The sequence below is a fragment of the Oryctolagus cuniculus genome, chromosome 1 (genome assembly GCF_964237555.1).
Source record: "Oryctolagus cuniculus chromosome 1, mOryCun1.1, whole genome shotgun sequence".
Classification (NCBI taxonomy): Eukaryota; Metazoa; Chordata; class Mammalia; order Lagomorpha; family Leporidae; genus Oryctolagus; species Oryctolagus cuniculus.
This window is the reverse complement of record NC_091432.1, coordinates 105,882,073-105,907,048: the sequence shown is the minus strand read 5'-3', so window position 1 is coordinate 105,907,048 and position 24,976 is coordinate 105,882,073. Positions and strand designations below refer to the sequence as shown.

The following is a 24,976-nucleotide window of genomic DNA, read 5'->3' as shown; positions in this document are numbered from 1 at the left end:
GACCTCACGGCTTCCGGTGGCCACCTGGCCGCCTCAGGCCTCCCAACAGATACTGGGGTGCCCCATATCTCTCTTCGGCCTGCCTCCCTGCTCACCACCCGACCTGGCCGTGACAGTGAGAGCCGCGGGGAAGAGGATTTCCGATGCGCCTTCCCCAACCACAGTTCATTCGCTGATTCGCCCCTGGACTCCAGGCACGGCTCTGCGTGTGGCCCACGTGGATGGGGTGAGCCACACCTGCCTCCGCTACCTGATTGGCTGGGAGGAGGATGCGCGCTTAGCCAGCCACGCAGGTGAGTGCAGGTGTTGTGAGAGTGCGGAAGTGGGACGAGGACTGGGAGGCGAACACGGGGTGCGGCCAAAGTCGGAGAAGAAATGCTCCTCTCACCTTCAGGGGACTTTTAGGAGGGAACCCCGGTGGGAATTTTAAGTCCAATAACAAACCCAGATGGCAGATGGATTTGACTTTCATTAGCGACAACCAGAAGAATGAGCCCTCGGGTGGGAGCGGCAGCCCGAGGCGCTGGGGCCTGACCCCGATTGCGTGTTCAGGAACGGGAAGGTGGCTCGTCCCCGCTCCGGACCAGGAAGGGCTCCGAGGGATTATCCCACCGTCGCCTGCCTCTGCGTCCTGTCTCAGACAGAGGATGCATCAGGAAGCAGCATCCCAGGGAGTGCTTCTACACGCCTTCTTGCCTCTACAAGCCCGTTTCTTTAAAGATTTATTTTATTTATTTGAAAGGCAGAAGTACAGGGTGAGGAAGTGGAGAGAGAGAGAGAGAGAGAGAGAGAGAGAGAGAGAGATAGAGATATCTTCCATCCACTGGCTCACTCCCCAAATGGCTGCAACAGCTGAGGCTGGGCCAGGCCAAAGCCAGGAGCTTCTTCCAGGTCTCCCACATGGGTGCAGGAGCCCAAGCACTTGGGCCATCTTCTGCTGCTTTCCCAGACACATTAGCAGGGAGATGGGTTGGAAGTGGAGCAGTCAGGACTCAAACCAGTGCGCATATGGGATGCCAGTGCTGCAGCCTGAGGCTTAAGCCGCTGCACCACAACGCTGGCCCCTCAGAAGCCCCTACCAGCATCTAAACTGCCCTTCTCCCCTGGGAGTGGGGCCAGGGGAGGAGACAGCGCAGCTTTGGGCCTGATCCTCTGTCTCCTGCTAGGCTGCTCTCCTGGAGCCACTGGCTCCACGGTTCTCTTGCCTCCCCTTCTCCTCAGCCTGTAAAGTAGCTCAGTAGGCCTCGCCATGATGCCAGTGCACAAGTGCGTGTTGCCTTACAGAACGTGTGGTTGGTTTTACGGTTTTCATTCAACGAGCCTGGGGTAGGCCACTCCTCAACTTTGCTGTGTGGGAGGCCTCTGTATTATGCATAAGAGCAATGATAAACCGTGGTTAAATTTGATCGATCATTTTCTTTAGACAGACCCTTTTCTTGCACTGGCTCTTGAAAAAAAAAGATTAATTTATTTGACAGAGTAACAGAGAGAGTGAAAGAGAGAGGGAGATACAGAGAGAGAGGGAGGGGGAGAGAGAGAGAGGGAGATAGAGAGGGAGAAAGAGAGAGGACCTGTGGTTTTGAGACTTTACAAGATAAAGGAGACTTCGCAGGTACAATTAATTGAAGAATCTTGATATGAGATCATTTTAGATGATCTGGGCCACAAAGTTTTTTTTTTTTTTAAACTATTTATTTGTTTGAAAGGCAGAGTTACAGAGAGGGAGAGGCAGAGAGACAGAGAGAGATCTTTCGTCCTCTGGTTCGCTCCACAGATGGCCGCAATGGCCGGAGCTGGGCTGACCTGAAGCCAGGTGCCAGGAGCATCTTCTGGGTCTCCCACATGGGTGCAAGGGCCCAAGGACTTGGGCCATCTTCTATTGCTTTCCCAGGCCATAGCAGGGAGCTGGGTTGGAAGTGGAGCAGCTGGGACTCGAACCAGCATCCATGTGGGATGCCAGCACTGCAGGCACCAGCTTTACCTGCTACACCACAGCATTGGCCCCACACAAAGGTCTTTACAAAGGAAAGAGAGAGTTGGGAGAATCAGAGAAGCAGGCATGGCAGAGCAAAGGGTGGGAAAGGGTGAGGGCAGCTATTTCACTCCTGGCTTTGAAGACGGGGAAAGGGACCACACGTCAATGAATACAGCAGCCTCCCCAGGAAGCACATTCTGTCCCGGAGCTTCCAGAAGGGTCACAGTGTGGCTGGTCCAGTCCGGCCTTGTGACCTCCAGCTCTGTAAGATAATACATTTGTGTTCTAAGTTGGTGATGCATTATAGAATTGGCAGGAAACAAATACACACAGCTTGTAGGCGGCAACAGCAAAGTCACCAGCATTGCCCCAGAATGGGTCAGGAAGTCGTGTTATTGAAATGCTACTTAGGGGTAACTCCATCCCTCCATTCTTGTGCCACAGCGTGGAATAGGGGAGGGTCCCCTCTCCTGCCCATCACTGAGTCTGGTCCTCCCCAGTGCCTGCTCTGGGTAACACCTCATTCTCAGCCTTCTTTCCCCAGGCCCGTTGAGGAGCAGTTCAAAGCCCATGCAGACGGGCTGCAGGGGGCGCCGTAGAGGGCAGAAGGGAAAACGGAGGCCCCATTGGCCTTGCCTGCATGGGTTTGGGTAAAGCACTCTCTGTACCGTCTGGCATCGGTGTCCTCATTGCACTAGCAGAAAAGGGAGAGCAACTGAGTGTGAGGGCCGGGCCTGCACGCATTGCAGGGGCTCAGCAACCAGGGATCAGCGTGCAGATGGTAGCGTGAGGGGGGAGTGTCAGAGCAGCATACAAAGCACTCAGAACATGAGCCTCAGTGCCGGCCGGCAGGAAAGAGCTGGCCTTGAAGGAAGAGTGCTTCAGAGGCCCCTCGAGAGGGATGGGGACCTTCAGTGGGAGAAGAAAGGATAGCAAACGTTTCCCAAACGCCCCTCCATAGAACGTCTGGGCTTTGCTGCCACCTTGTGGAAAGAATCTAGAAGGCAGGGTTGTGTGGGCCCTTGGCCAGGATTGACATTTCCTCCAGGGGCTTTGGGCAAGCTGCTCTCTCTGAGTCTTGGGAGGGGAGTTTGCCCAGGCCTGTGCAAATGAATTCCCAGCTGTCCTAATCGCAGAGTCTCTGTCTGCCAAGAGTCCAGTGTTTCTTGCAGTCACAGGGCCACAGGAGGTGGCATTGCAGAGGAGCCATACAGCTAGGATCAGGACTGGGTGGAGTGGGGCTCAAAGGGTGCCCAGGTGCCCTACTCTGTCCCAGACAGAGACCCAAAGCTGTGACTCCCAGTAGGGACTCTGCAAAGAAGCCCTGAATGGGAGCAAAGGGGCAGAAAGGTATGGGACATAGGGTGTGCAGCAGCCTTGTGGGGACAGGGACCTTGGCCCCTCTGGGCCACTGTGAGTGATCAGCTCATTTCTCCCCGCCCATTTCTAAAATGGAGACGGGGTAAAGTCTTCCCTGCTCCTGTCCTGCGGGAGTGGCTCTCACAAGCAGAAGGTGATCAGGGCCGTCCAAGAACAGCTGAGATGCCACTGGCCATCCCTCCATCACCACAACCGTGTAGCTTCCCTGGGCTTGGCCCATGTGGAAGCCCCTGTGAGCCAGGTACTAATATGATCCCATTTTACAGATGAGAAAACTGAGGCACAGAGCATTACGTGCTCTATGGGGTTTTACAACAAGCTTTGTTGGGGCCAGGTGTCAGGTCCCCACTCCACATGGCACTCTCATGTTGGCCCCCGTAAGTGTGGAGTAGAGGTGGCCGTTCTGCTAGCCCTGGGCTCCTTCCGGACTGGAACTCTAGGACATTGAAACAGATCTTCTCTCCTCCCTGATCTTCCCTCTCCCAGCCTGAATAAAGATCTTGCACAGCTTCTAGGAAATGAGATCCCATTCCTTTGCTTTCACTCTCCTAACCTAATTCATACTGGGAATATTATTATTAGGAAGTTCCTCCTACAGTCTAACCTCCACACACACCTCTAGATGGAAGAAACAGAGGATGGGTAGCAGGGTTCTATTTCAGAGGGGATGTATTCTTGGTCCCTAAAATCAGTTTAATTATCTAACCATGAGAGTCAGGGCTGGCCAATCACAGGCCTCAGTAGGAAAGCTTAAATTACAGAGGGCCAAGGTAGCAACACACACATACACACACAGAGGGCCAAGGTAGACATACACACACACACACAGGGCCAAGGTAGAAACACAAATACAACACACACACACACACACACACACACACCCCTCTTTCCAGGCACTGCTGCCGCCGTTGATGATAATTCATTATCTATGGTTTGTGCATGGGTAGGGCTCCCACCTCCACCTCCGACCTCTCTCACTGGTCAGGGTGCACATTGTGGCCAGGGGAGAGGGCCGATGAGTTGGCGTGAGGTCTAATCAAGTGTATAGGAGCCATCCAGACCTTCACAGCTTCATCTGCCACCCCTACCCCACCACTCCCCTCCCAATGGGGGCGGAGCTGCCCTCTCTTGCCCACCACCCTCCCTGAACACTGGGGAGGGAGTGATTAGCATGGGGCATTGTCCCCGGATAATGGGCCCCAGCTGCCGCATGAAAGAGGAGACAAAGCGCCTGGCGGCTCCACACGCATTATCCCCTCGTTAAATCTCTGTTATTAGATTAGATTCAAAATGTATTGATTCAGAGGCTGGGGGAGGAAGGGGAGGGAGGAGAGCCTGGCTCCCGGATGGGACCACACCTCCCCTTCCTTCCCAGCCGGCAATGGGCAACTTTTCCTCCTCTGCACTCTCTCCCTGAGCCCCAGCCCAGGCCTCTGAGCTCAGCAGCTCCACTCTGGCTGTGCTCTCCTGGTGACCTTGAGCCCAGGTCATCTCATTCAGGAGCAAGGGCAGCCCCTGCTCCTTGCAGAGAACCAAGCAGCTGAAGGGGGTACAGGTTTGGGCACCTTTGGTAGAGTCTCAGTAACCTTGGAAATCAGGGTGATGGGGAGAGGGGAGGAGAACTGGGAGTTTGGGAGGTGAGCACAGAAGGCTGCAGGAGAGGAGTAGGGATGAGAGAGAAGCAACGAACTTCAGCACCTGGAAAATGTGGGTGATGCAGACTTTGCTTAGGATGAATGAGAGCCCATGGACTGAAGTGGCAAGAAGAGGGAAGGAAGCAAGTTCCTGGAGGTTTAACAGGTGGGAGGGGATTCCACGTGTGATCACAGCCCAGAGGGAGTGAGGGTCCCCTCGGAAGAAGGACAAGACCGGTATCGATGGGCAGGACTTGGCACACTGAGCGATTCGCTGGCCTGGGCCTCGGTTTCCCACCCCGGGGCAGCATAGCCCAGATACTGGGTCGATGAGCTGATTGGATGTGGCTAGTGGAGCAGAAGATGTTACATGTGGCGGCTCATTCCCGAGTCAGTTAATCAGCTGCCTCAATGCTGGGCTCTGTTGCCCCATTGATTGTGGGTGAAGGGTAAGGAGGGGGAGATGGGGAATCAATAGGTTGATTAGTGTCTTACCAGCTCTCCGGTTGGACACTTTGTCGATAGCCACCCATTTACTGACCAGTGGTGCATCAACAGTGCTGGACTGTCCACCTTTCTATCTTGGCCCAAGACACCTAACAGTATGGCTGGCCCGAGCAAGTCCTGGTGGCATGGCAGCTCTCGGTTCTAAGGCCAGGCCTGAAATGTGGACCATAGAAGTCATCCTGAATGAGTACAGATGAGCGATTCCAGTGTCTGCTCAGCAGGAGGCAACAGAGATGCATGGGGGCCAATCCCCAGCCCTACAACCTCCTACTCTGTGCTGGGAGACCCAGCTCCTAACCATCAGCAAAATAGAAATGAAAGCAAAGCTAATACCAAAAGTACCTGTGTCTGGGGTGGAGGCAGCAGTTTGCCTTAGGAACAAGCAGCCAGTTAGTATTTAATAAGCTTTCCTGCATGCTGGGGAGGCTGAGGGGAGGAGTCACTGGGAGAAGCTGAGCCAGATAAGGCCCCTTCCTCAGCCTCTGGGGTCCTCATACATGAAGCTCTGTAGACCCCGTGGTGCTGCCCTCTACCCAGCCTCCCAGAAGACTTCTGGACTAGAATTGCAGAGTTTGGGGTCAGGGATTCATCTAGTCTCAGGTGTTCCATACTGAGGAGCTTATGATTGGCTGGCCTGGGGTAACGGGAGGCATTGGGAATTGTAGAATTCATCCCAGATAATCCTTTCCCTTTACCCGGACAGCAGCTCATCCCCCTCCACCATTGCCTTCCTCTGGGCGACAGAGACCAAGATGAGAAGGGATGAGGCTGGAATGAGCCTTGGAGAGCCAGTGAAGGCCCTCACCCACACGTCAGGACACAAAGATGGGTCCCATGGTGGGGATCAGCATGGCATCGGGGGTATTCCTCACTACATCTTAAGCTCTGAAATCTGTGAGATGGGCCAGGATATGAGAAGTGAAACCAAAGGCCATTCCCCTAACTCTGCCTCCTCCTTGCCTGCTTAGTGTGGGGGGTGGTGGTGTGTGATGCAGGCTGGCTGCTGAGAGCTCCAGAGGACATGTGTAAAGCTTTTTGGCTTTCTTGGCGTTCTCCAAATACCACAAATACCAAACCAGCTGGTGCTGACCGTGGTGCTGAAGTTCTTGTCTGCCGCAGGATCCTCTTGCAGGGAGAGCTTGCTGCCAGCTTCACAGAGACCTGAGCCCAGAATGGTGGCAGCACTGAGCGCCCCCTCCCTTTCCATGGTAAGTGCTCACGGTGCTGACCCTCACACCCCATCTTCTACTGTTTCTTTGGTACAGCTACCATTTCACCTCCCAGTTCCTTGAACCAGAAAGCATCCAATGACTGAAATGGGGGGTAATTCTCAAATCTTCTGTCTGCCGGTAACTTTCAACCTCTTCTTCCACCCATCTAAACTTTTCCCAAAGCTGCTGATAAATGGTCAAGAAGAGAGTTTTCGGCTTCATTGCATTTTTTTAAAGATTTATTTTTTTATTTGAAAGGCAGATTTACACAGAAAGAGAAGGAGAGGCAGAGAGGGAGAGAGAGAGGTCTTCCGTCCACTGGTTCACTCCCCAATTGGCCATAGCAGCTGGAGCTGCTCTGATCCGAAGCCAGGAGCCAAGAGCTTCCTCCAGGTCTCCTACATGGGTGCCAGGGCCCAAGCACTTGGGCCATTTTCCACTACTTTCCCAGGCCATAGCAGAGAGCTGGATCAGAAGTGGAGCAGCCAGGACTCAAACCGATGCCCATATGGGATGCTGACACTGCAGGCATTGGCTTTACCTGCTATGCCACAGCACCAACCCCTTCATCTCATTTTACTACCCCATGCCACCCTCACCATCGGACGGAGGATGAATGTCCAGGGATGTGTGCATAGGTGAAGCAAAGGAGAGACTCTAGGGTTTGGATAAGCCTACTACAGGGATATCAGACCTGTGTTGGTTTTGCCTTTAACCTAAAGACAAGTTTGGGGAAGAGGAACAGGATTCCAAAGAGCCTAATTCAGGAAAGTGCTTATGGGGAAACTGAGGCCTGATGTATAGATGGGTAGAGTGAAGGCGGAGGATGCTGGGTTCTCCCAGTCTAAGGTAGTGTGTTTTAAAGCCATGGTAGGTAGATGAAGGGGAGGACAAAGTAAGAATCTTGATCAACAAGTTTTGGAGGAAGCTTCAGGTTGCTGAGGGGAACTGACATTAGAAGCGGGGTTGGGGGGTACAATGGGGTCTGTGTCTCTGGAATGTCCCTGACATCCCAGGGGCCCTGAAGGGTGAAATCCTCCAGCCTCACCCTTATCACCTCCATCCCCGCTCCCCTGCTGGGCACACCCGCTCAGGAGTACTGCCAGATGGACCAGAGTGAGACCAGGGTGATGGTGTAGGCCAGCACCGCCAGCAGGTAGATGCGGAAGAGCAGCTTGTCCAGTACGGAGCCCACGCGCAGCCAGTCCCGGGCCACCTCTCGGATCTCATCCCGCTTCTCCAGGAAGTGGCGGATGGAGGCCAGCTCCTGCAGCAGCCCGCGCACTGCCAGCGAGGCCTCCCGTGGCGGCGGGGGAGGGCTGCCGCTACCCCGGGGTGTCTTCTCCAGGTTTTGGGGCCCGCCCGGGTGGTTGCAGTGATTTCCCATAGCTGGAAGGAGGACAGAGCGTTGGCAAGGGAGGGAGGCTCAGAGGCATGGCCTGAATGCCACCCCTCACGCTTCTACAACCTGCAGAAATATTTATCATGATGAGTATCAAACTCCGAACGTCTAGAGGATAACTCACTTGTTTGCCCACCCACCAGCTGGTGTAAACAAGTTGAAAGAGCCGGTGCCACTGAGGAGCCCCGGGTCACAGCCTGCACTCCTTTCCCAGGGCACCAAATAAGAAGTTGGTTATCATCCTTCTAGTGCATTGTTTGTAGCCTATAGGCAGTCTTTGGCAATCTGACATCTGCTATTTCATTTGAGCCCTACAACAGTCATGAGAGAAGCAGAGTAGTTTCAGTTCCTGCTTTTCATGGGACACTGCTGGAGCGCAGAGGGTGAGTGACCAGCTTGCGGTCACACAGCTGGAGCACCCTTTGGTGGTGAGACCACCCATGCCCAGGCATCTGGACTCCCAGTGCATTGTTCTCCCTGCTACATCTCAGAAGGGGAGGGGTCGCCAGAGCCATTGGCCTCCTCCCCTTGACTCCAACACCCCCTGGACCAGAAGACGCCCTCAAGGATGGCTGCTGTCATCAGGCGAAGCCAGCAACGGGCTGAGGGACTCGCTCTGGCTCACATGAGATGTTCCTAGAGGGACCAAAGGCTCACATAAAAGACCTGGCCCCAGCCGGGAGGAAGAACAAGAAGGAGCAGGGTAAAGAGGAGGCTTAAAAACGCAGGCTTAGAGTTGAGTGGGCCTGGGTTCAAATCACCATTCCACCAGTTTCTGTCTCCGTGGCTTAGGGCAAGTTATTGAACCTCTCTCTCCACCTCTGTTCCCTCACTTGAAAAGGCAGTGCGGGAATCCCACAGGTGAAGATGTGCAAAAAGTGCCCACAACGTGCCTGGCACTAAAGGTTGGAAGAGTGAGCCAGCAGATCCACTGCTGCCACTGTCAGCGGCAGCAAATGGCAGCCGTGACAGTTCCTCAGGGGACAGGAGCTGCACCTCGGGAATCTCTGTGCCCCGTTGGTCTCTGCATTCTCAGGGACCTGGGCGTTGGGCCAACTGAAGGAGAGAGTCTCCGAGATCCCAGCTGCAGTATTTAACCCCATGAGGCAAGGGGGTCAATGACTGGCCTAAAGCATCCATGTCCTAAAGACCACTCAGGCCAGAGGGCCCATCTCCTGCCACGCCCTACCTCTCTGTTCACACTCAGGCTGATGCGGGGATGGGAAAATGAAGAAAGGGTCCAGACTGATGCCTCGGCTGAAGCTGGGCCTCCCAATAAGGGTGGGGGAGGGTGCCCTGTTTAGGACAACACCCGATGATTCTCAGGCCCTTTGGCATGCCATGCCCTCTAGGCCTCTGGCCGGAAGTGCCCCCTCCATGTGTGACTCTTCCTTCCCTCTCTCACCTGAGCAATCATCTGCCTTGGTGGGCTGGGAGGTGGCCGGGAGCCTTTGAGAAGGCACCTGCTCCTGGAGGCAAAGCAGCCGGGCGATTCTCTCCAGAACCAGGCGCCGCAGCCAGGGGGGCACAGGCTGCTGCAGGTCTTGCTTGTGCACCAGCCGCACGATGAGGATAGTCTCAGCCAAGCTTATCACCAGCAGAGCCATGCACACCACAAAGTAGACACCTGTGGACGCCAGGGCAGGGGGACGAGACATACAGGAGGTGGGAGGAGGCTGGGTCCTTGCCAGACTGACTGAGCTCGTTCCTCAGGGGTGGCCTTACCAATGAGAGGAGTACCGATGGCCGTGGCAGGCAGCGTGTCGGACACAATGATCAGGAAGACGGAGTAGCCCAGGAGCAGCGTGATCTTGAAGGAGACCCTCTCACCGCTGTCCGGGGGCAGGTAGAAGCCCACGATGTCCATGACCATGAGAAAGATACTAGGCAGCAGCAGGCTGACCGCATAAAACAGGGGCCGCCGGCGGATGACCACCTGGGACCAGGAGAGGAGCTTGTGAGAAGCCTGGGGCAAACAGGTGCCACTGCCTCCAGCCCAGACCCTCTTGCTTCATGGGGCTTTCAGTGTGGGTTGCTTGGAGAAGGAAGCAGACCCCGTGTTCTGCCTCCCGATGCAGGCTTGTGGCTACTACAGATAAGTAAGGGAACAGTCAGTTGGTTTCCCCATCTACTCATGGAAGTTCCAGGTTCTGTGTGTGGCCCTGGAGCTGGAAAAGGGCTATGTTTTTTTCTTTCTTTCTTTTTTTTTTTTTTTTTTTCCAGTGTGCCTCAAGTCTACCTGGGTGTGAAGGTCTAGTGGTTGGGGTTGTATTCATCATCCCACCCACATCCGCTCGCACTCACATAAAACTTCATTTCTGCGTAGCAGTCGCTACTCTCCATGCTGAACCTCCGGTACTGGGTCAGCACGCCGAGCAGCTCCCACTCGCCCTGGTTCATGAAGACGCTCTTGTCAGACTTCACTTTCTCTGGCAAGCGCCACAAGGTGATGTTGATGTCCTGGACTGAGCGAGAAGAAATCTGGCCAGTTTCAGAACCCTAGTGCTTGGAGCCTGCCAGACCCCATGATGGTGGGGCACGAGGCAGGCAGCAGCCCAGGGAACCCGGACTCAGGCAGTGAGGGCCAGTGAAGCCTTGGAGGAACGCACGGCACAGTGCAGAGAGCCATACAAACCATTCATGAGAAAATGATTCCCCCTTCTCTCTCTCTCTCTCTCTCTCTCACACACACACACACACAGACACACCCCTTCCAAACACCTGTTAAGTTTCCCTTTGTGAATTATCTTTAATAAAATGAATGGAAGCTATCCTTCACCTTCGCTTTGCTAGAACTGTCTTTGCAAATAAACTAGGAAAATCAGAAGAGTCCTCACTTGTGGAAGAGCAGTTCCACCTCTGTGGATCTATACTTGAGCAACACACTGTCATGTGCATCAGCAAGGACATGAACGTTCATTATAGCAAAATATTGAAAAAGATCTACACGTCCACAACCAGGAAAATGCTTAATAAACTGTGCTGCATCTGAATCATTCTACAGCAGTTAGAATATAGGAGAAACATGCACTGACTTGGAAGAATGCCTAGGACCTCTTGTAGAGTAGAAGGAATCTCGTGGTAGTATGTAGTAGTGTAAACAACATTGCACGGGTCCGTAAGGGAAAACACACTCAACACCTTCCACCTGTTTCCCATAGATCGTAAATGCGTATAAATGCAAGGGAAAGGGTCTGGAAGGGTGTATTACATGGGCTCTACACTGACATGAGTGGGAAATCTGTGGTAGAGAGTTGGTGGAGAGTTTGGGATCCATGACAGGGGTCAAAGGAACCTTTAGCCTTATATGTAGTCTGGTTTTTGGTGGAGGGGCCTATGTATTGCCATAATTTAAGCTTTAATGCACTGAATAAATCAGACTAGAAATCAGGGACGCTTTGCTGTCAGGCAGCGTTCACGTTGGCCCTCCAGTGAGTGTCCACCTTTCATCCACTCAGTAACGTCGGCCAAGGTCCTTCCTTCATGCCAGACACTGTGCTAGGAATCTAACGGAGGACAAGAAACCATGTCCCAACTGTCTCTGCATCCCAGAGGGAGTGGACGTTGAACAAACAATGACAGGTGCAGCAGAGAGAAGAGGGAGCTCTAGGATTGGGCAGCAGGGATGGCCTGGTCTGGCAGTGACAGGGTTTTCTCTGAAGAGCCGACACCTAGGCTGCCATCAGAAAGGGGAACGGGATGGCCAGGCTGGGCATGGGGCAGAAGGAGGAGCCGGAGGGGAAGCCAGGTGGCCTAGGAGAGGGAACAGCATTATTACAAAGGGGAAGCATGAGGGCCTTGGGCCTGGAAAGAAAGGCAGTTGGGCAGAGCAGAGCCCAGGGGAGCATGAGGCTGGAGTGGTCAGAGGGAGCAGGGCCTCACCAAGGATTTGGGCCTTGTCCCACACGTGCTGGGAAGCCATTGAGGGTTTTCAGTGACACAGTCACATTTGCATTTTAGTAAGATCTCACCAGCTGCTGTGAGGAGCATGAGCTGGGAAGGGGGACAAGAATGAACGGAGGAGACCAGGTAGGAGGCTGACACACCTGGGCAGGGGAGGAGGGCGCCTTGGCTGGGGATAAAGTGGAGTGCTAGATCAGAGGGCTATTTAGCCCCAGATCTTGTTTGTGCTATTGGACAAGAACCGTCTCGGGCTGTCTGGCAGTCAGTCACACTGGTCAAATCCTTGCAACTGAGAGGGGCAGCAGACTTCGCCCCATTTGGAGGATGGGGAAACTGAAACCCAGGGACATTAAGGAGACTGGGAAGTAGGTAAACAGGTAAGGGAGGCTGCACCATCGAGAGTGGGCCTCACACAGGTGTCCCCGGGCCCCGCCCCCACGCCATGCATACTCACTGGTGTGCAGCCAGCTGGTGAAGGTCAGCGAGCAGTTCTGCACGTCGAAGGGGAAGTTGTAGATGTCGAGGCTGCAGGCAGTCACCACCTGCAGGGGCTTGTAGTTCTGGACCTCACCCTGATGCTGAACATACACGTACGGGATATTGGGAGACTTCCCCACGTCCACACTGGCCAGGGAAGAGGGGTCAGTTTGGGGGGCTCAAGAGGCAGGTCAGGCCCTGGGAGTCGAAGAGCTCTGAGCAACCCCATAGGCCACCCTGACAGCTTCGTCCGCCTCCACGTTGCCCTGACCTGCCACAAGGCTACTTTGCAAGCAGTAAAGCACATTTCTCCCTCATGCCCCTGGCAGCCCAGCCACAAAGGCAGGGAAGAATCTGGGGACCCATAGGGAGCTTGCCCAGCTACCCTCATGCTGTCACCCTCCCCAGGCTGGCAGGCTCAGCTCCTAGGACCACCAGCCTTGTGGTGGGAGAGCAGGACCACGTGTTCCCTCCCACATCTGGTTTCTTTTTGCTTCCTTTCCCTAGAGGGTCTTGGAAAGGGGAATGATCATCTCTGGAGAAAGAACCAGGAGAGCCGGAAAAGCCCTGCAAGACGTCATCCCACTCCCTTGGGATCACCGGAACCCCCATGGGCTCTCGTGAGTGACCACGGTGCATGCAGTAGGCTAGGCCCGAGGTCCTCAGTCTTCAGGCATCTGAGAAGTCAGGACCAAGGCTGCCTCACTGTTGCAACTGGAGGTCCAGCCAGAAATGATGATTTTCTCAGAACCTCTCCAGCCTGAGCAGGCTGGGGGGCTGGGGACTCAAGGCCACTGCTGCCCTTGGCAAATGTTGGTGGCGCTCCCTGGCGTTGGGCAATTTAGTGGGTACTGGATGGAGGGTGACTGGCTCCATCTGTCACCTTCCTTCCAGCTGTCTTCCCCAGCCACATTCCCTGCCCTTGAACTCAAGCCCACGTGGTGGAACTGGAATGAACCTGCAGGGATGGGGAGAAGTCTTTTGGCTGAGATCAAATGGGACAGTGTTTGGCTGCTGGAAGTAAAGCCTGGTGAGACCCAGTTTGCAGTGGAGCTACAGTTTTGTGGCCTGACAAGTGCCTGTGTGACTTGGGGGTTTGGCATGTCCTCAGCTCCAAACCTGCAGTACTGTCACCTTTACAAATGTGGCTGTCCCCGTTAGGCTGTTTGAGTCCAGTGTGAGTTTGCTCACTGGCTTTTTTCCCTGTAACAAGGGCTCATGGACTATGAAGCACAGACTTTAAACATCAGACCCAGAAAAAAAAAAAAAGTAAAAAAAGAAATAGGCAAAGGGAAATATGGGCTCAAGCTAACGTGACCTACGACATGACCTACAGCCTGCAAGTCGGGCTGGGACATCTCAAATGCACCAGCAGCTCTCTTGCTGCCCAGCCCCTGGCTTCCTCACCCCTCAGGTCCCCACCCCCAGCCTCTGATGACACATAGGACTCACAACTCATTGATGAGAATGTCTGGGATCCAGATGCTGTCGGTGGGGATGGACAACTTGGTGATGTTGTCAAAGTCCTCCGGGTTCCACTGGAGAAACTCATCTGTCCAGCACTAGAGAAGGAGCATCAGGGGTCACGGGCAGCCCCTCTGTCCCATGGAAGGGCGCCAGCCATGCGGGCAGGGGTCATGGGCAGCTCTCCGTCGCAGGGAAGGGCGCCAGCCACGCAGGCCAACTTTGTGGCTTGGGCCCAGACCACAGGTGGGCAACTTTCCCAGGAAAATCTGGGTGTCAGTGACAGCCAATCACTCTGCAGTAAATTAGCATCTCACCCCACTTGTCCACATGTTCTCTCCATGGATGAAGACAACAAGGACAGACAGAGCCTGAACTGGGGGAAGCAGCCACTTCTAACATCAGGAGTCCCCTACCCACTGGCCGGGTCTCAGACAAGCATCTTCTTGGGTATCTGGCTGTAGGTATGTAAATGGAGCAAATGACATCCACCTCACAGGGCAGAAATGGCTCTTGTTAGGCTTTCTTCAGTGTCTTTTCACGCTAGAATGGCCAGTCTAAAATGTAGACTTGGTTATATCACTCCCTTGCCTTAAATACTTTGGTGGTACCCATTGTCCTTAGGATGAAGTTCAACACCATGGCCAACAAAGGCCTCCGCCTGTCTTTCCAGCTCCATGTTTAGGCCATACCCTCCTGTGAATTCTACCCTCCAGCCATGCAGAATTAAGCCCTAAGGATACCTCAAGTTTCCACAGGCCCAGCTCCTTCTCTCATAGCACAATCCTCCTCTTCTTCACCAAAGTAAGATCATTCTCGTCCTGACACTCGTAGCCAAGGCATCTGTCTGCCGCTTTCTCCAGGAAATGAAATGAAGCGACTGCCTCATGAGCTCCCAGGCACAGGTAGGGGATGGGGTGGGGGTGGAGTTTCTGCCACAGAGGCTGGACCAGCACCTGTTTACGTGCTGGGAAGAACTTCAGAGACCCGAGGGAGCTCGGAGGGGATGGATTGCCCCGCTCCTCTCTGCCCGGCCTTTCACACCCGGTTTGTGAGATGAGCAGATTCCAGACTCCTGGATCTCAGGCAGGCCGTGCCTCTGGAGCTCCCCATCCCTTCCCTCAGCACAGAGGGCAGCCCCCATCCCAGGAAACAGGGGTGGGAGGAGGCAGGTCTGCTCACCTGCCGGTACCAGATGTAGGTGGTCAGCACCTGATTCTTCTCATCCTAGGAAGGGAAAAGGAGCTTGCATGGGTGGCCACGCAGGGCCTTCCACCCATAGGGACGCTGATTCCTGTGTCCCGAGTCCCTGGGGGACCTCAGGGGAAGAAGCGGGGCTGGGAGAAGTGCACAGGCAGGAGCTGCCTGACCAGCCAGGACAAGGTCGGCTTTTACAGGGTACAACCAGGAAGAATTACAGTAATTTCCTTTCTACCTCTAATGTGTGGACATATAAGTAAGTACATGGGTACATGTGTATGGGTATACACACATATCTATAAAAAATGTATATACGTGATATACATAATGTATACCCACTACTATAATCTTTATTGTGTTAAATAGGATATAATACATAATAACGGAAGATTATAATAGAAGGCATAATGCTTATTTTTTATCTCTTTCTGTATGTTAAATATGAAAATACTTCAAAAAGTTTGTGGAAAATGGATGCACGAAATTAGTTTATTTTGCTGTAAAAAAGTGTAGGAGTCCATGCATAGTTTTTCAATAATACAAATTATCCATGAACTTTTTGAAGACCCCTCATATAATATAAAGTATATATGTTATATCCTATTAAATTACATTTTATGTATATGCTATATGTTAAATTAAGCAATATTTATATATACCCATATAGAAACTTCAAAAAGTTTGAGGAAAAAAAAGTTTAATGCAAGAAATTCAAAATTTATGCATAGTTTTTTCACAAGACACATTTTCCATTAATGTTTTAAAGATCCCTCATATACAAGAATTTCAATTTCATTTCAGAGCAAAGATACTTTTAATTCCATTTTCCTCTTTGAAGTGCCCTTGTTATATATGGCTTGTCTTGGTATAAAACCAAGAGGAACAGATTCACACAGAGCAAAAAATTCACAGGAGCCAGTGTTGTGGTAGAGAGGGTTAAGATGCTGCCTGTGATGCCAGTATCCCATATGGGCACCTCTTTGTGCCTTGGCTGCTCCACATCAGCTCCAGCTCCATGCTTATGCTCCTGGGAAAGTAGCAGAAGATGGCCCAAGTCTTTGGGCCCTTGCACCCCTGCAGGAGACCTGGATGGAGTCCAGGCTCTTGGCTTCACCCTGACTCAGCCCTGGGTTGTTGGGGCTAACTGGAGAGTGAACCAGCACATGGAAGATTCTCTCTCCTCCCCCCAAAAACTCTGCCTTTCAAATAAATAAACTACCTGCCACCCCAACTAATTCCATTTCCCTTCCTGAAGCTGCAGTAGCCAGTTTCATTTGAACACAGCGACTTGATCCTGTGTCATGGTAGGTGCACTGACTGCCACAGGTGTGAAGGCAGGTTCCTGCCACAACACAGTGCCACTGCATCTCTGAAGTTGCCTCTTGCTTTGTCCCTGCACAGTGGCTGATCTCTTCTTAGTGGTGCACCCTACCATGACAATTGTAAACAAGGGAATTAATTGACTTATTGGGTGATACTTCAACCATTTAGTGACACCTGCTGTGTCCCAGGGACCCGTGTAAAACACCAAGGGCATGGAAGTGAATAGAACGTTCTTAGCCGTTGTGAAATCAACACAGGGAGATGATTGCCAGTATGCACCATGGGAAGAACCACATGGGGAAGTGACCACTGGCTACCAGGGTGTAGAAGATGTGGCCACACCGATGACCCCAGGTTCTGGTGTGGGTGCTGCAACCCATCCTCAGCTATGGGGCCAGGCCACAGGTTACTATAGGTTTGGCAGGGTCCACTGTGCTACCCAGCTTGGCCTCATATGGCCTTCTCCACCCCCAAAAGGTCCACCTCTGAGGGGGCTGAGGGCTTACCACACTGAGGATGGCATAGATAATGACATCAATGGATACGGTGGTGGGCTTCCTCCAGTCCCGCACGGGCCGCACGCTCTTCTTATAATTGCCCAGCAGGTGATCTGACAGCCTCAGCAGAGCCGGCCTGCTGCTGTTCCAGGCCTGGGCACCCGCTCTCTGCCTGGCTGGGAAGGAGAACAGTTCAAAGTGGACACCAGAGCTCAGGTCTTCTCCTGATCCTCCTGCCCTGGTGTGTAAGCTATCAGAGGAATGTGTCCCTGCCATCCCCACCTCACAACATATGCTCCACAGACTAAAATCCCCATCACTGGAGGGTGCTGTCTGCAGCTTCCCACCAAAATTTCAAGGGACTCTCTCGTGGGGGGTGTCCTACGCACAGTTACATGAGAGCAGGGTGCTAGCCTGCAAGAGCAGGTGACGGGGGTGGGGCTGAGAACCATGGAGAGTAGGTGGGCTTTGCAGACCAGGTGAGGAGCCTGGAGCTAAAGGAAACCCAGCTGTTGTCACCAGGTGTGATTCTGAAGGCAGGAGGGCTGCAAGGAAGTGTGGCCCCAAGTGTGCAGTGTCTCAGCCGCTGGGCTGCATCAGACTGTTCCTTAGTCAAGGTCAAGTGTCAGCACTTTCACTGCTCCCTGCTCCGTTTGGACCCCAGCCGGAAACTGGTGTGGGGGGGGGTACCCAGCAAAGCTGACATCCTTCTCCCTCCTTCCAAACCACGCGGGAGGTCTCTCCTTCCTCCCTCCAAGCACACACAAGCTCCAGGGGGAGGTTTTGCCATGTCTACTGCATACAGTTGTCCTGTGGGCACACTGGCTGGGGTTAGAAAGAAGATCAGGGTGACATATGGAGGGAGCCAGGAGAAACCAGATTGCTTCCAGGGCAGGCGGCCTCCAGGGACAAAATAGGAAGGCAGGAGACTGTTTGCTGAGACTCTCCTATGCAATGATGCTGCTAACATATTCCTCATTTCAATCATACAGCAGCCCATTGGAGTGGCTATCCTGATACCCATTCTACAGATACGGATCCCCAAGACTCAGAAACGTGAGTACTGTGCCCTTCAAGTGGAAGAAGTGAGATTCAAACCCAGATCCATGCCTCTTTGCTATCCCCGCAGGCCTCAGAGCAAAGAGCCATCCCTGGGAGTGTCAGAGCATCCCCTAGCCAAGGAAGCTCAGGTCACAGTCACCACCTACAGCTTGTGCTCTCCTCCCCCACGAAATCATCTTACCCATGCCCCTCATGCCTGCCCAGCCCCTGAATGGCCTCCCTCCCATTGTGCTCCAACACAACCCAGAGACCTGCCAGTGAGGGATGGACATGGTCTGCACACAAGGAATCAGAGACCCTTTGGGACTAAAACTCCCTGAATTCTTCAGCAGGTTCAAGGTGGGGAATGCAGAGAACTTTGGTTCTTGGAGCTCTGTCTTGGAAGGGAACCTTAGCGAACCAAGGCCCAGAGAACCCAAGCAGCAAAAACAGTGATGGCAAAGAAAGAGAACTAGATTAGTCCCGGTCCTCACTCTGCTGCTTTCAAGCTGTGTGGCCTTGAGTGAATCATCCTCGTCTCTGAACCCTGGCATTCCTATTTATAACAGGAAGGGATGAACCAAATGAGCCCTTAAGTCCCTGGTAGCTAATATGGGAGGAGTGTAGGGGCAGGGCAAAGAGAGGGGCGCCCTGTCCTGGCACCTGTGTCTGTCTGAGATAGCAGCTACTGCTCTGCTCCCCTCTGACCCCAGGCTCAACCACTCCACCTCTCTAGTTTGACCGGGATGCCTCCAAATGCTCTCGTGCTCATACAGCCTAGGACAGCTGACCTTCCTGCAGCCATGCCACTCCGAATCCTCCTCCGCTGTACCCTGCAAGCTGAGCCAAGCCCCTTGCATGGCCAGCCATGTCCTGCACGCTGCCTAAAGCCCCCTTACCTTCTCCTTGTGTCAGGAGGGTGGCGAGGAGCAATGCCAGGAGTGCCTGCCAGAGCCACGGCTGCATGGTGAGCTTCCCGCTCGTGGACGGCCTTGGAGTGGCTGCTCAGGGCGGGTCCCGCTAAGGGCCAGTCTGCCTGCCGCCGCCCACCTACTTCATGTCCCAGCTCGCCTGCTTCTCCAGGACAGCTGCCGCCTGTACCTTGAACTCCCGGGCCACCAGGGTTGGAGAGCAGCCAAGTTTTCCAGCAATCAGTCCTTCAGCTGGATCAGGTTTCAGGGCGGGAGGGATGGGGAGGGGACTGTCGAGAGAGGAGCCCGCCCGGCTGATGTCATGTCCAGAAGCCCAGTCCACCCATTCAGCCAGGTGGCTTGGTCATGCGTCCCTAAGAAGGAACGTGGGGACGGGGGCTGCAGAAGTGCGTGGAGCAAGGGTGCAGCCTGTCTGCTGGCAGGTGCACCAACCTGCTACTGTCATTTATGTCCCTCGACAAGTATGTTGCCGTGGCACTGGGCTGGGGCAGGCTGCGTTAGACAGGAGTGACTCAGTGTCCCAGCCAAGCTGGTGGCTGGGTACCTGTGCTGACAGAGCCAGGTCCCTGAGGTCTGTGCTTTGGTCCTCATGTAAATTTTCATATTTAAACAGTAAATATATACTACATATTTACATATTTACTTTTACACATTTTTACTATAGGTAGTTAACATGTGTAGTAGAAATAGGATAGGAATACATGCTCCTTGTGGAAAATATGAAGACATATTAAAATCATCCAGAGACAGCCACTGTTAATATTTTGTTGTATATTTGGCCATCATTTCCAAATGTGATATGTCTGCCATAAAATAAAAATACTCAGCATATAATTTTGTGTCCCTCCCTTCTTTTTGTGTATAAGCATTACTGACACCTTCCTTTTCAGTGTGGCTTTCTGGAAAAAGTGTTTTCATTTCTCCCTGAGAGTTAAACAGGTGAGCGCTGCTGTGAGCATCCCGAAGAAGGGGTCCCACCCCAGTGCCCCATTGGGGTGAACTCTGCATCAGCTGTGTTGACGGCAAGATGGACCTGCATCAATCTAACAAAATTCAGTGACAAAATAAATGTAAATGGTGAATATGTGGATCACTGAAGGAGGAAGAATTTTTTGAATTGTGGTTAAGTTAAAAAAAAGAAACCCACCTTAGTCAGGGCTGTTGTGTTCAGTGCAGTAGGAGATCTGTGAAATAGTGCAGCGCTGCACCAGTCCTTGATGGGGTCCCCCGATGGCCAGGTGCCCGTTGGCCAGGGCTTGGCTGGGACTGTGCAGTCAAGCTCCCAGAGCTGGCATTACCTTTCTCCTAAGTCATGTGCTTCCTCGCCGCACAGTCCAGAAAAGGCAAGGAAAGTCAGTTCCAGGAACTGGGAGTGGAGGAGCTGTGGTGGTCAGGAGGAAGACCAGGTGGAAGAGTGGACAAGTGGTAAAACCAGGGGGCACCAGACTTCCAGAGAATTCAGAGTCAAACATCCCCCAGAATGAATGCATTCAGAGCCCAGGCTTGACAGCAAGAAGGGGCAAGGTGAGAAGAGCCACGTTGCCTCCTCACCTCCACCCTGGGGTCCCAAAGGAGCCCAAGCTCAGGCAGAGCTCTCTGGCCTCTTAAATGCAGATGTAAACCCCATGACTGTTCTTAAGTTCCTGCTTACCTCCCTCCATGGCTGTTGCTGTCTAGAAGTCGGCTGCAGGTTTCTAGGGCAGTCTCGCCTCTTGTTCATGTGCTTTATGAAATCTGTGAACAGCATCAGTCCAGTCACTGGTGGGGTCCCCTCACATACCATTATAACTTCATCATTAAAGAACACACTTAACGGCTGTCCACACCCCCACTCCCCATGCTAACCACGTTCCCAAATGCTGCATTTTGTACTCTCTGGTGTCCTGTGTTTATCCATGAGGCTGTCCCCAGCCTCCTCCTCCAAGCCTAGGCCAGTGTGGCCCGGGGTATTTGCCTTCTGTGGAACTGAACAGTTTGGAGAGAAAGAGAGCCAGGAAAAAGCACTAGGAACCACACTTGTTCTGAAAGGGGCCACAGTCATAACGAGGGAAAAGGAAAGAAGACACAGAAGGTCCAACAGTGTAAAAGAGGGGGGCGTCTGGACACGGAAGAGCAGGGAGGGAAATAAAAGGGACATGGGAAGGGAATCAGAGACAAGATGGCAGGACAGGAAGGAAAGCCAAGAGGAGTGGGGAGGAGAAGGAAAGGAGATGGAAGGAGATGGGGGTAGGGAGGGACAGGATGAGCGGGCACAGAGGGCAGTGGCAGCGCCACGGCCAGGGTAGTCTGAGTATGGCCCACGCTCCCACCACGCTGCTGTGGGGAGTGGGCAGTCCACACTGGGGAGTGGGCTGCCCACCACAGGCATGGCCAGGACCCTCGCAGAGGCAGAGTGACAATCGGAAGACCCTGTCCCCCAGGGCCCTAAGCTTTTCTTTCAGCACTGAGCTCCTGGGATCCTCTGGGGCTGTCCAATTGGGTTAGGGAGGGAAGCGGCTGTCTTCCATACAGCGTGTGCATTAGTGAATTAGCTCCTTAGGTAACAGGATTAGAGGGAGCCGGGCAGGCCACGGCCCTGAATGGAGACGTATTGCCTGCGTGCGCCTCTGATGGAGCAGCAATCAAGTTTCCCCTGAAGAAATCTCCTAGTAATGGATTTGATGGCACAACACACAGCGGGCAGTGGGAGCCGTGGCCAGTGGCCGGGTGTAAATTGCTTCGGATGAAGGCGTGGAGTCTCTTTTGCCCCTCTTAAACAAGATAAGAATTAGTGCGAGGCCTTGATGAACTTGGCCTGGCTGGTGGGGCTGAGGGAAAGACAGAGGCCTGGCTAATTGGATTCCAGAGCTCTGCTCCCAGACGGCCAGGCTCCTCCCAGGGAGCAGGGGCGGACGCGCCCATGGCAGCCCTCCAGCTTGGGTAATGAAATGCTCTGAGTCTGCAGGATCCACAGGCTGGGGCCTTCCCTCTGTGTCCGACACCACCAGAGCCATGGGGAGGAGGGCTCTATCCACATGTCCGCGAATGAACACTCTTCTTGTTCCCATTTTCCAGGTTGAAATGTGGAGCCCCAAGTGCCTCCCTGACTTGCCTTCATTCCCCACAGCTGGTTACGGAGGGCACTGGGATCGCCCAGACTCCTGGCCCCAGCCTTTTCCACTACAGCTGTGTTTCTCATCTTCTGCAGTAAATTTTTACTGGTCTGTAAAACTTTTACCACCAAAGAGCCTGACCTTTGGAAACCTATAAAGTTTTGAAAACTCTGTCACTTGTAGTAACATCAGGCCCCACTAGACACCTCCCTGCCCCGACCAGAGAAGGCTGGGACAGGCTCATGTTTGGTCACCGCAGTGCTGGCTGGAAGATGGATGCTTACCACTGTGTCCCTTGAAGAGAGGACTCCACAGAGCCCCATGCGTTGGGCAGCAGGCTTAGCACTTGCTCCCACAGTGTCTCTACCAGATCCACCCCTGTCCACACCAGGGGTCAGATAGGGGGACACACAAGTGCAGTTTTTCCTCTACCTGGTTCTAACATCCTAGCAAGGGGGTTGAAGGATTCAGGGGCTGTGCATTCATGAGAGGGAGGAAGCTGGTTGGCGGGGGGGAGGAGCGGGGGTGGTGCCTGACTCTGTTTTCTGAGTTCCTCTGCCCAAAGAGACGGCAGTGGCTTCTATGGGAAGGAAGGAGACACAGCAGTGTGTCCTTAACAGACATACGAAGACCTCTTCCCTCCTCGTCTTTTTCTCCTTGAGTGACTCTGACTGTTTCTCCACCAAGGTGCCAGGTCCTTGGGGTGACCCACTCTGCACCACTCCACCAGAAGTAGCCACCGTTTATCGAGCAGATACCATGAGCCAGGCACTGTGCTCAGCTTTCTGTCTTATTTGTTTCCCAGGAAGAAGATATCATCATAATTCCAATATCACAGATGAGAAAATTGAGACAAAGTGAGATGGCCATGAGTGAAGCTACATAGCCAATCGGAGAAGGCTGTGGTATTAGGTCTTATAGACTCAAAAGCCTGGGCTCTTAACCACCTGACTGTACTGAGTTCTAGAGCATTCTCTTGGGCCCAGGCTAATTGGACTCTGACTCCTAAATCCCTCCCTCCTCAATCCTGGGTAGGGGTGGTGGTCCCTGTTCCTGCCTTGATTGCTCTTATTGAACAGGCAGGCTCTATATATGAGACGGCTAATTAAATACACTTTCATTGAAGAGTATTGTAAGTAAGAGTATATGATAGCTTAATGGACCACAAAGTCTGCTATTCTCTGCTGTAGAAAGTGTGTTCAGAAATTCTGCACTCCATCATCCTGGCCTCGGAAAAGCCTGGTTTAGCAAATGTGAGTTCTGGGGCTTCATGGTTCATTTGGGTTGGTGGCCTCTGCAGCTACTCCTCTAGTGTGGAAATGATGCTGGAGTTTTGGGTGGGTACAAGGGGACTTCAACAAATTCATGGAAAAATGGAAGTAAAAAAAGATGACTTCATTTTTTTGCAAAAATATTTTGAAATCTTGGGGCTGGGTGTTGTGACAAAATGGGACACCACATCCTACATCAGAGTGCTGGTTCAAGTCCCGGCTACTCTTCTGATCCAGCTCCCTGTTAATGTGCCTGGGAAAGCAGCAGGAAATGGTCCAAGCACCTGAGCCCCTGCCACTTATGTGGGAGACCTGGATGGAGTTGCAGGAAGTTCCAGACCTCTGCTTCAACCTGGCATAGCGCTGACCATTGCAGCCATTTGGAGAGTGAACCCACAGATGGAAAATCTCTCTCTCTCTCTCTCTCTTACTCTGCCTTTCAAATAAATAATTTTTTTAAAACTTGAAACATGAACTTTTGAAGACCCCTTTATGTTATTCTTCCGTGGGGTCTGGTGCATGGGGTGGGGCTTCATCAGAAGGATGGGTTATTTCTTGTCTCCTGTGATGGGGGAAGAGGGCTTTCCTAGGCCTCTTGGAGATCCTGATGTCGTGGCAACATGGAGCTTTTTTATTTTAGTGTTGACCCCCAAAATGGCAAGACAATGGACAGATTGTATCTGGGAGGTGCTGCCTTCCATGAGAAGACACAGGCTAAAAATTAAGAAACCCAAACAAGGGACCATGAAGTTGTGCTTTTCCTTTAAGACTGGATAGAGCTGGACAGGTGTAGAACTCAGACCTGAGCTTTTCCAAATCCATGTTTCAGTATTCCATAGCCCCGTGGCTGACTTCCCTTGTCTCTTGCTTTACTCTGTGTTCATATTGGGGTTTCAAAAACCCATCCTCCACACCGAGGTGCAGATGGAGAAGCGGGCTCAGTTCCTAATTAGGCATTGTGGTGGTGGCAGCAGTAGTCTGAGAGAACAAAGCACCAGTGGAGGCGAAACCCAGGAGATTGTGTGGGGGCTGCATGGTCCCTTCTCTGCCTGCCTGGAGATCTTGCTGGTGCTAGGCTGTGGAGATTTGGGGACTTGTTTTCAAAAGGGAGGCAATAATCACTCACCCAAGCAATAAGGGGCTCGGGGAATTCTGGGTACGTGAAATGGCAGAGCAGGCAGGGTCCTGTCCTTCCATCCTGCTCCAGTTCTCACGGGTATCCAAGAGGGGGCTATCCCAGTCTCTTGGCTGTGTCTCCTTTCTAGGAGATGAAACTCCTGACCTTTCCCTTCAAGTTCTAGATTGCTTCCTCTCCTTGAGGGTGGAGGCTTTCCCCTCTGTGCCCAAACAACATAACCAACTCCAAAGTACTCTCCGTGTAGAAGGCTATTCTAGAAAGTGTATCTAGAGTTGGCAAGTTGGTGGCAAAGTCCAGGCTTTAATGGGGCTGATCATCAGTCATTAGCCCTTCTGGTCACCCCAGAGTGTGGCCTGTAGGCAGAAGATTGCTTAGCTTAAACTTCTCACTAACCAAGAGAATTAGTAACATCTAGAGAAGGGACTTGGAGGGCCATCTTATTCCTGGTGCGTGATCACTCACCCATCTGGCCAGCTATGCATGGGCCTGGTGGCAGAAGTTTTGTCACGAATTTCTCTCTTATTGAATT

The 24,976-nt window shown here is 52.9% G+C and overlaps 1 protein-coding gene and 1 long non-coding RNA gene across 6 annotated transcripts; one reads left to right on the top strand and one right to left on the bottom strand.

Moving 5' to 3' along the window:
• The first annotated feature begins 8 nt into the window (after positions 1 to 8).
• On the top strand, positions 9 to 19,767 carry LOC103349312 (uncharacterized). Of its 5 annotated transcripts, none has more exons than XR_007909169.2 (6): positions 9 to 293; positions 6,616 to 6,704; positions 14,305 to 14,417; positions 14,627 to 14,858; positions 17,966 to 18,029; positions 18,930 to 19,767. It is a non-coding gene; the product is annotated as an uncharacterized lncRNA (long non-coding RNA). The 5 variants fall into 5 exon arrangements; XR_011390712.1 differs by having other exon boundaries at positions 9,823 to 14,417; XR_007909174.2 differs by lacking the exon at positions 14,627 to 14,858.
• Positions 6,929 to 19,736, bottom strand: HTR3A (5-hydroxytryptamine receptor 3A). Its single transcript, XM_008261169.4, has 9 exons — positions 18,914 to 19,736; positions 16,983 to 17,149; positions 15,136 to 15,180; positions 13,942 to 14,051; positions 12,467 to 12,636; positions 10,414 to 10,574; positions 9,835 to 10,045; positions 9,515 to 9,736; positions 6,929 to 8,096 (listed from the first exon to the last, which is right to left on the bottom strand). The coding sequence occupies exons 1-9, from the start codon at positions 18,978 to 18,980 to the stop codon at positions 7,798 to 7,800; spliced, it is 1,452 nt and encodes a 483-aa protein (XP_008259391.3). The 5' UTR covers positions 18,981 to 19,736; the 3' UTR covers positions 6,929 to 7,797.
• Positions 19,768 to 24,976: the final 5,209 nt, after the last annotated feature.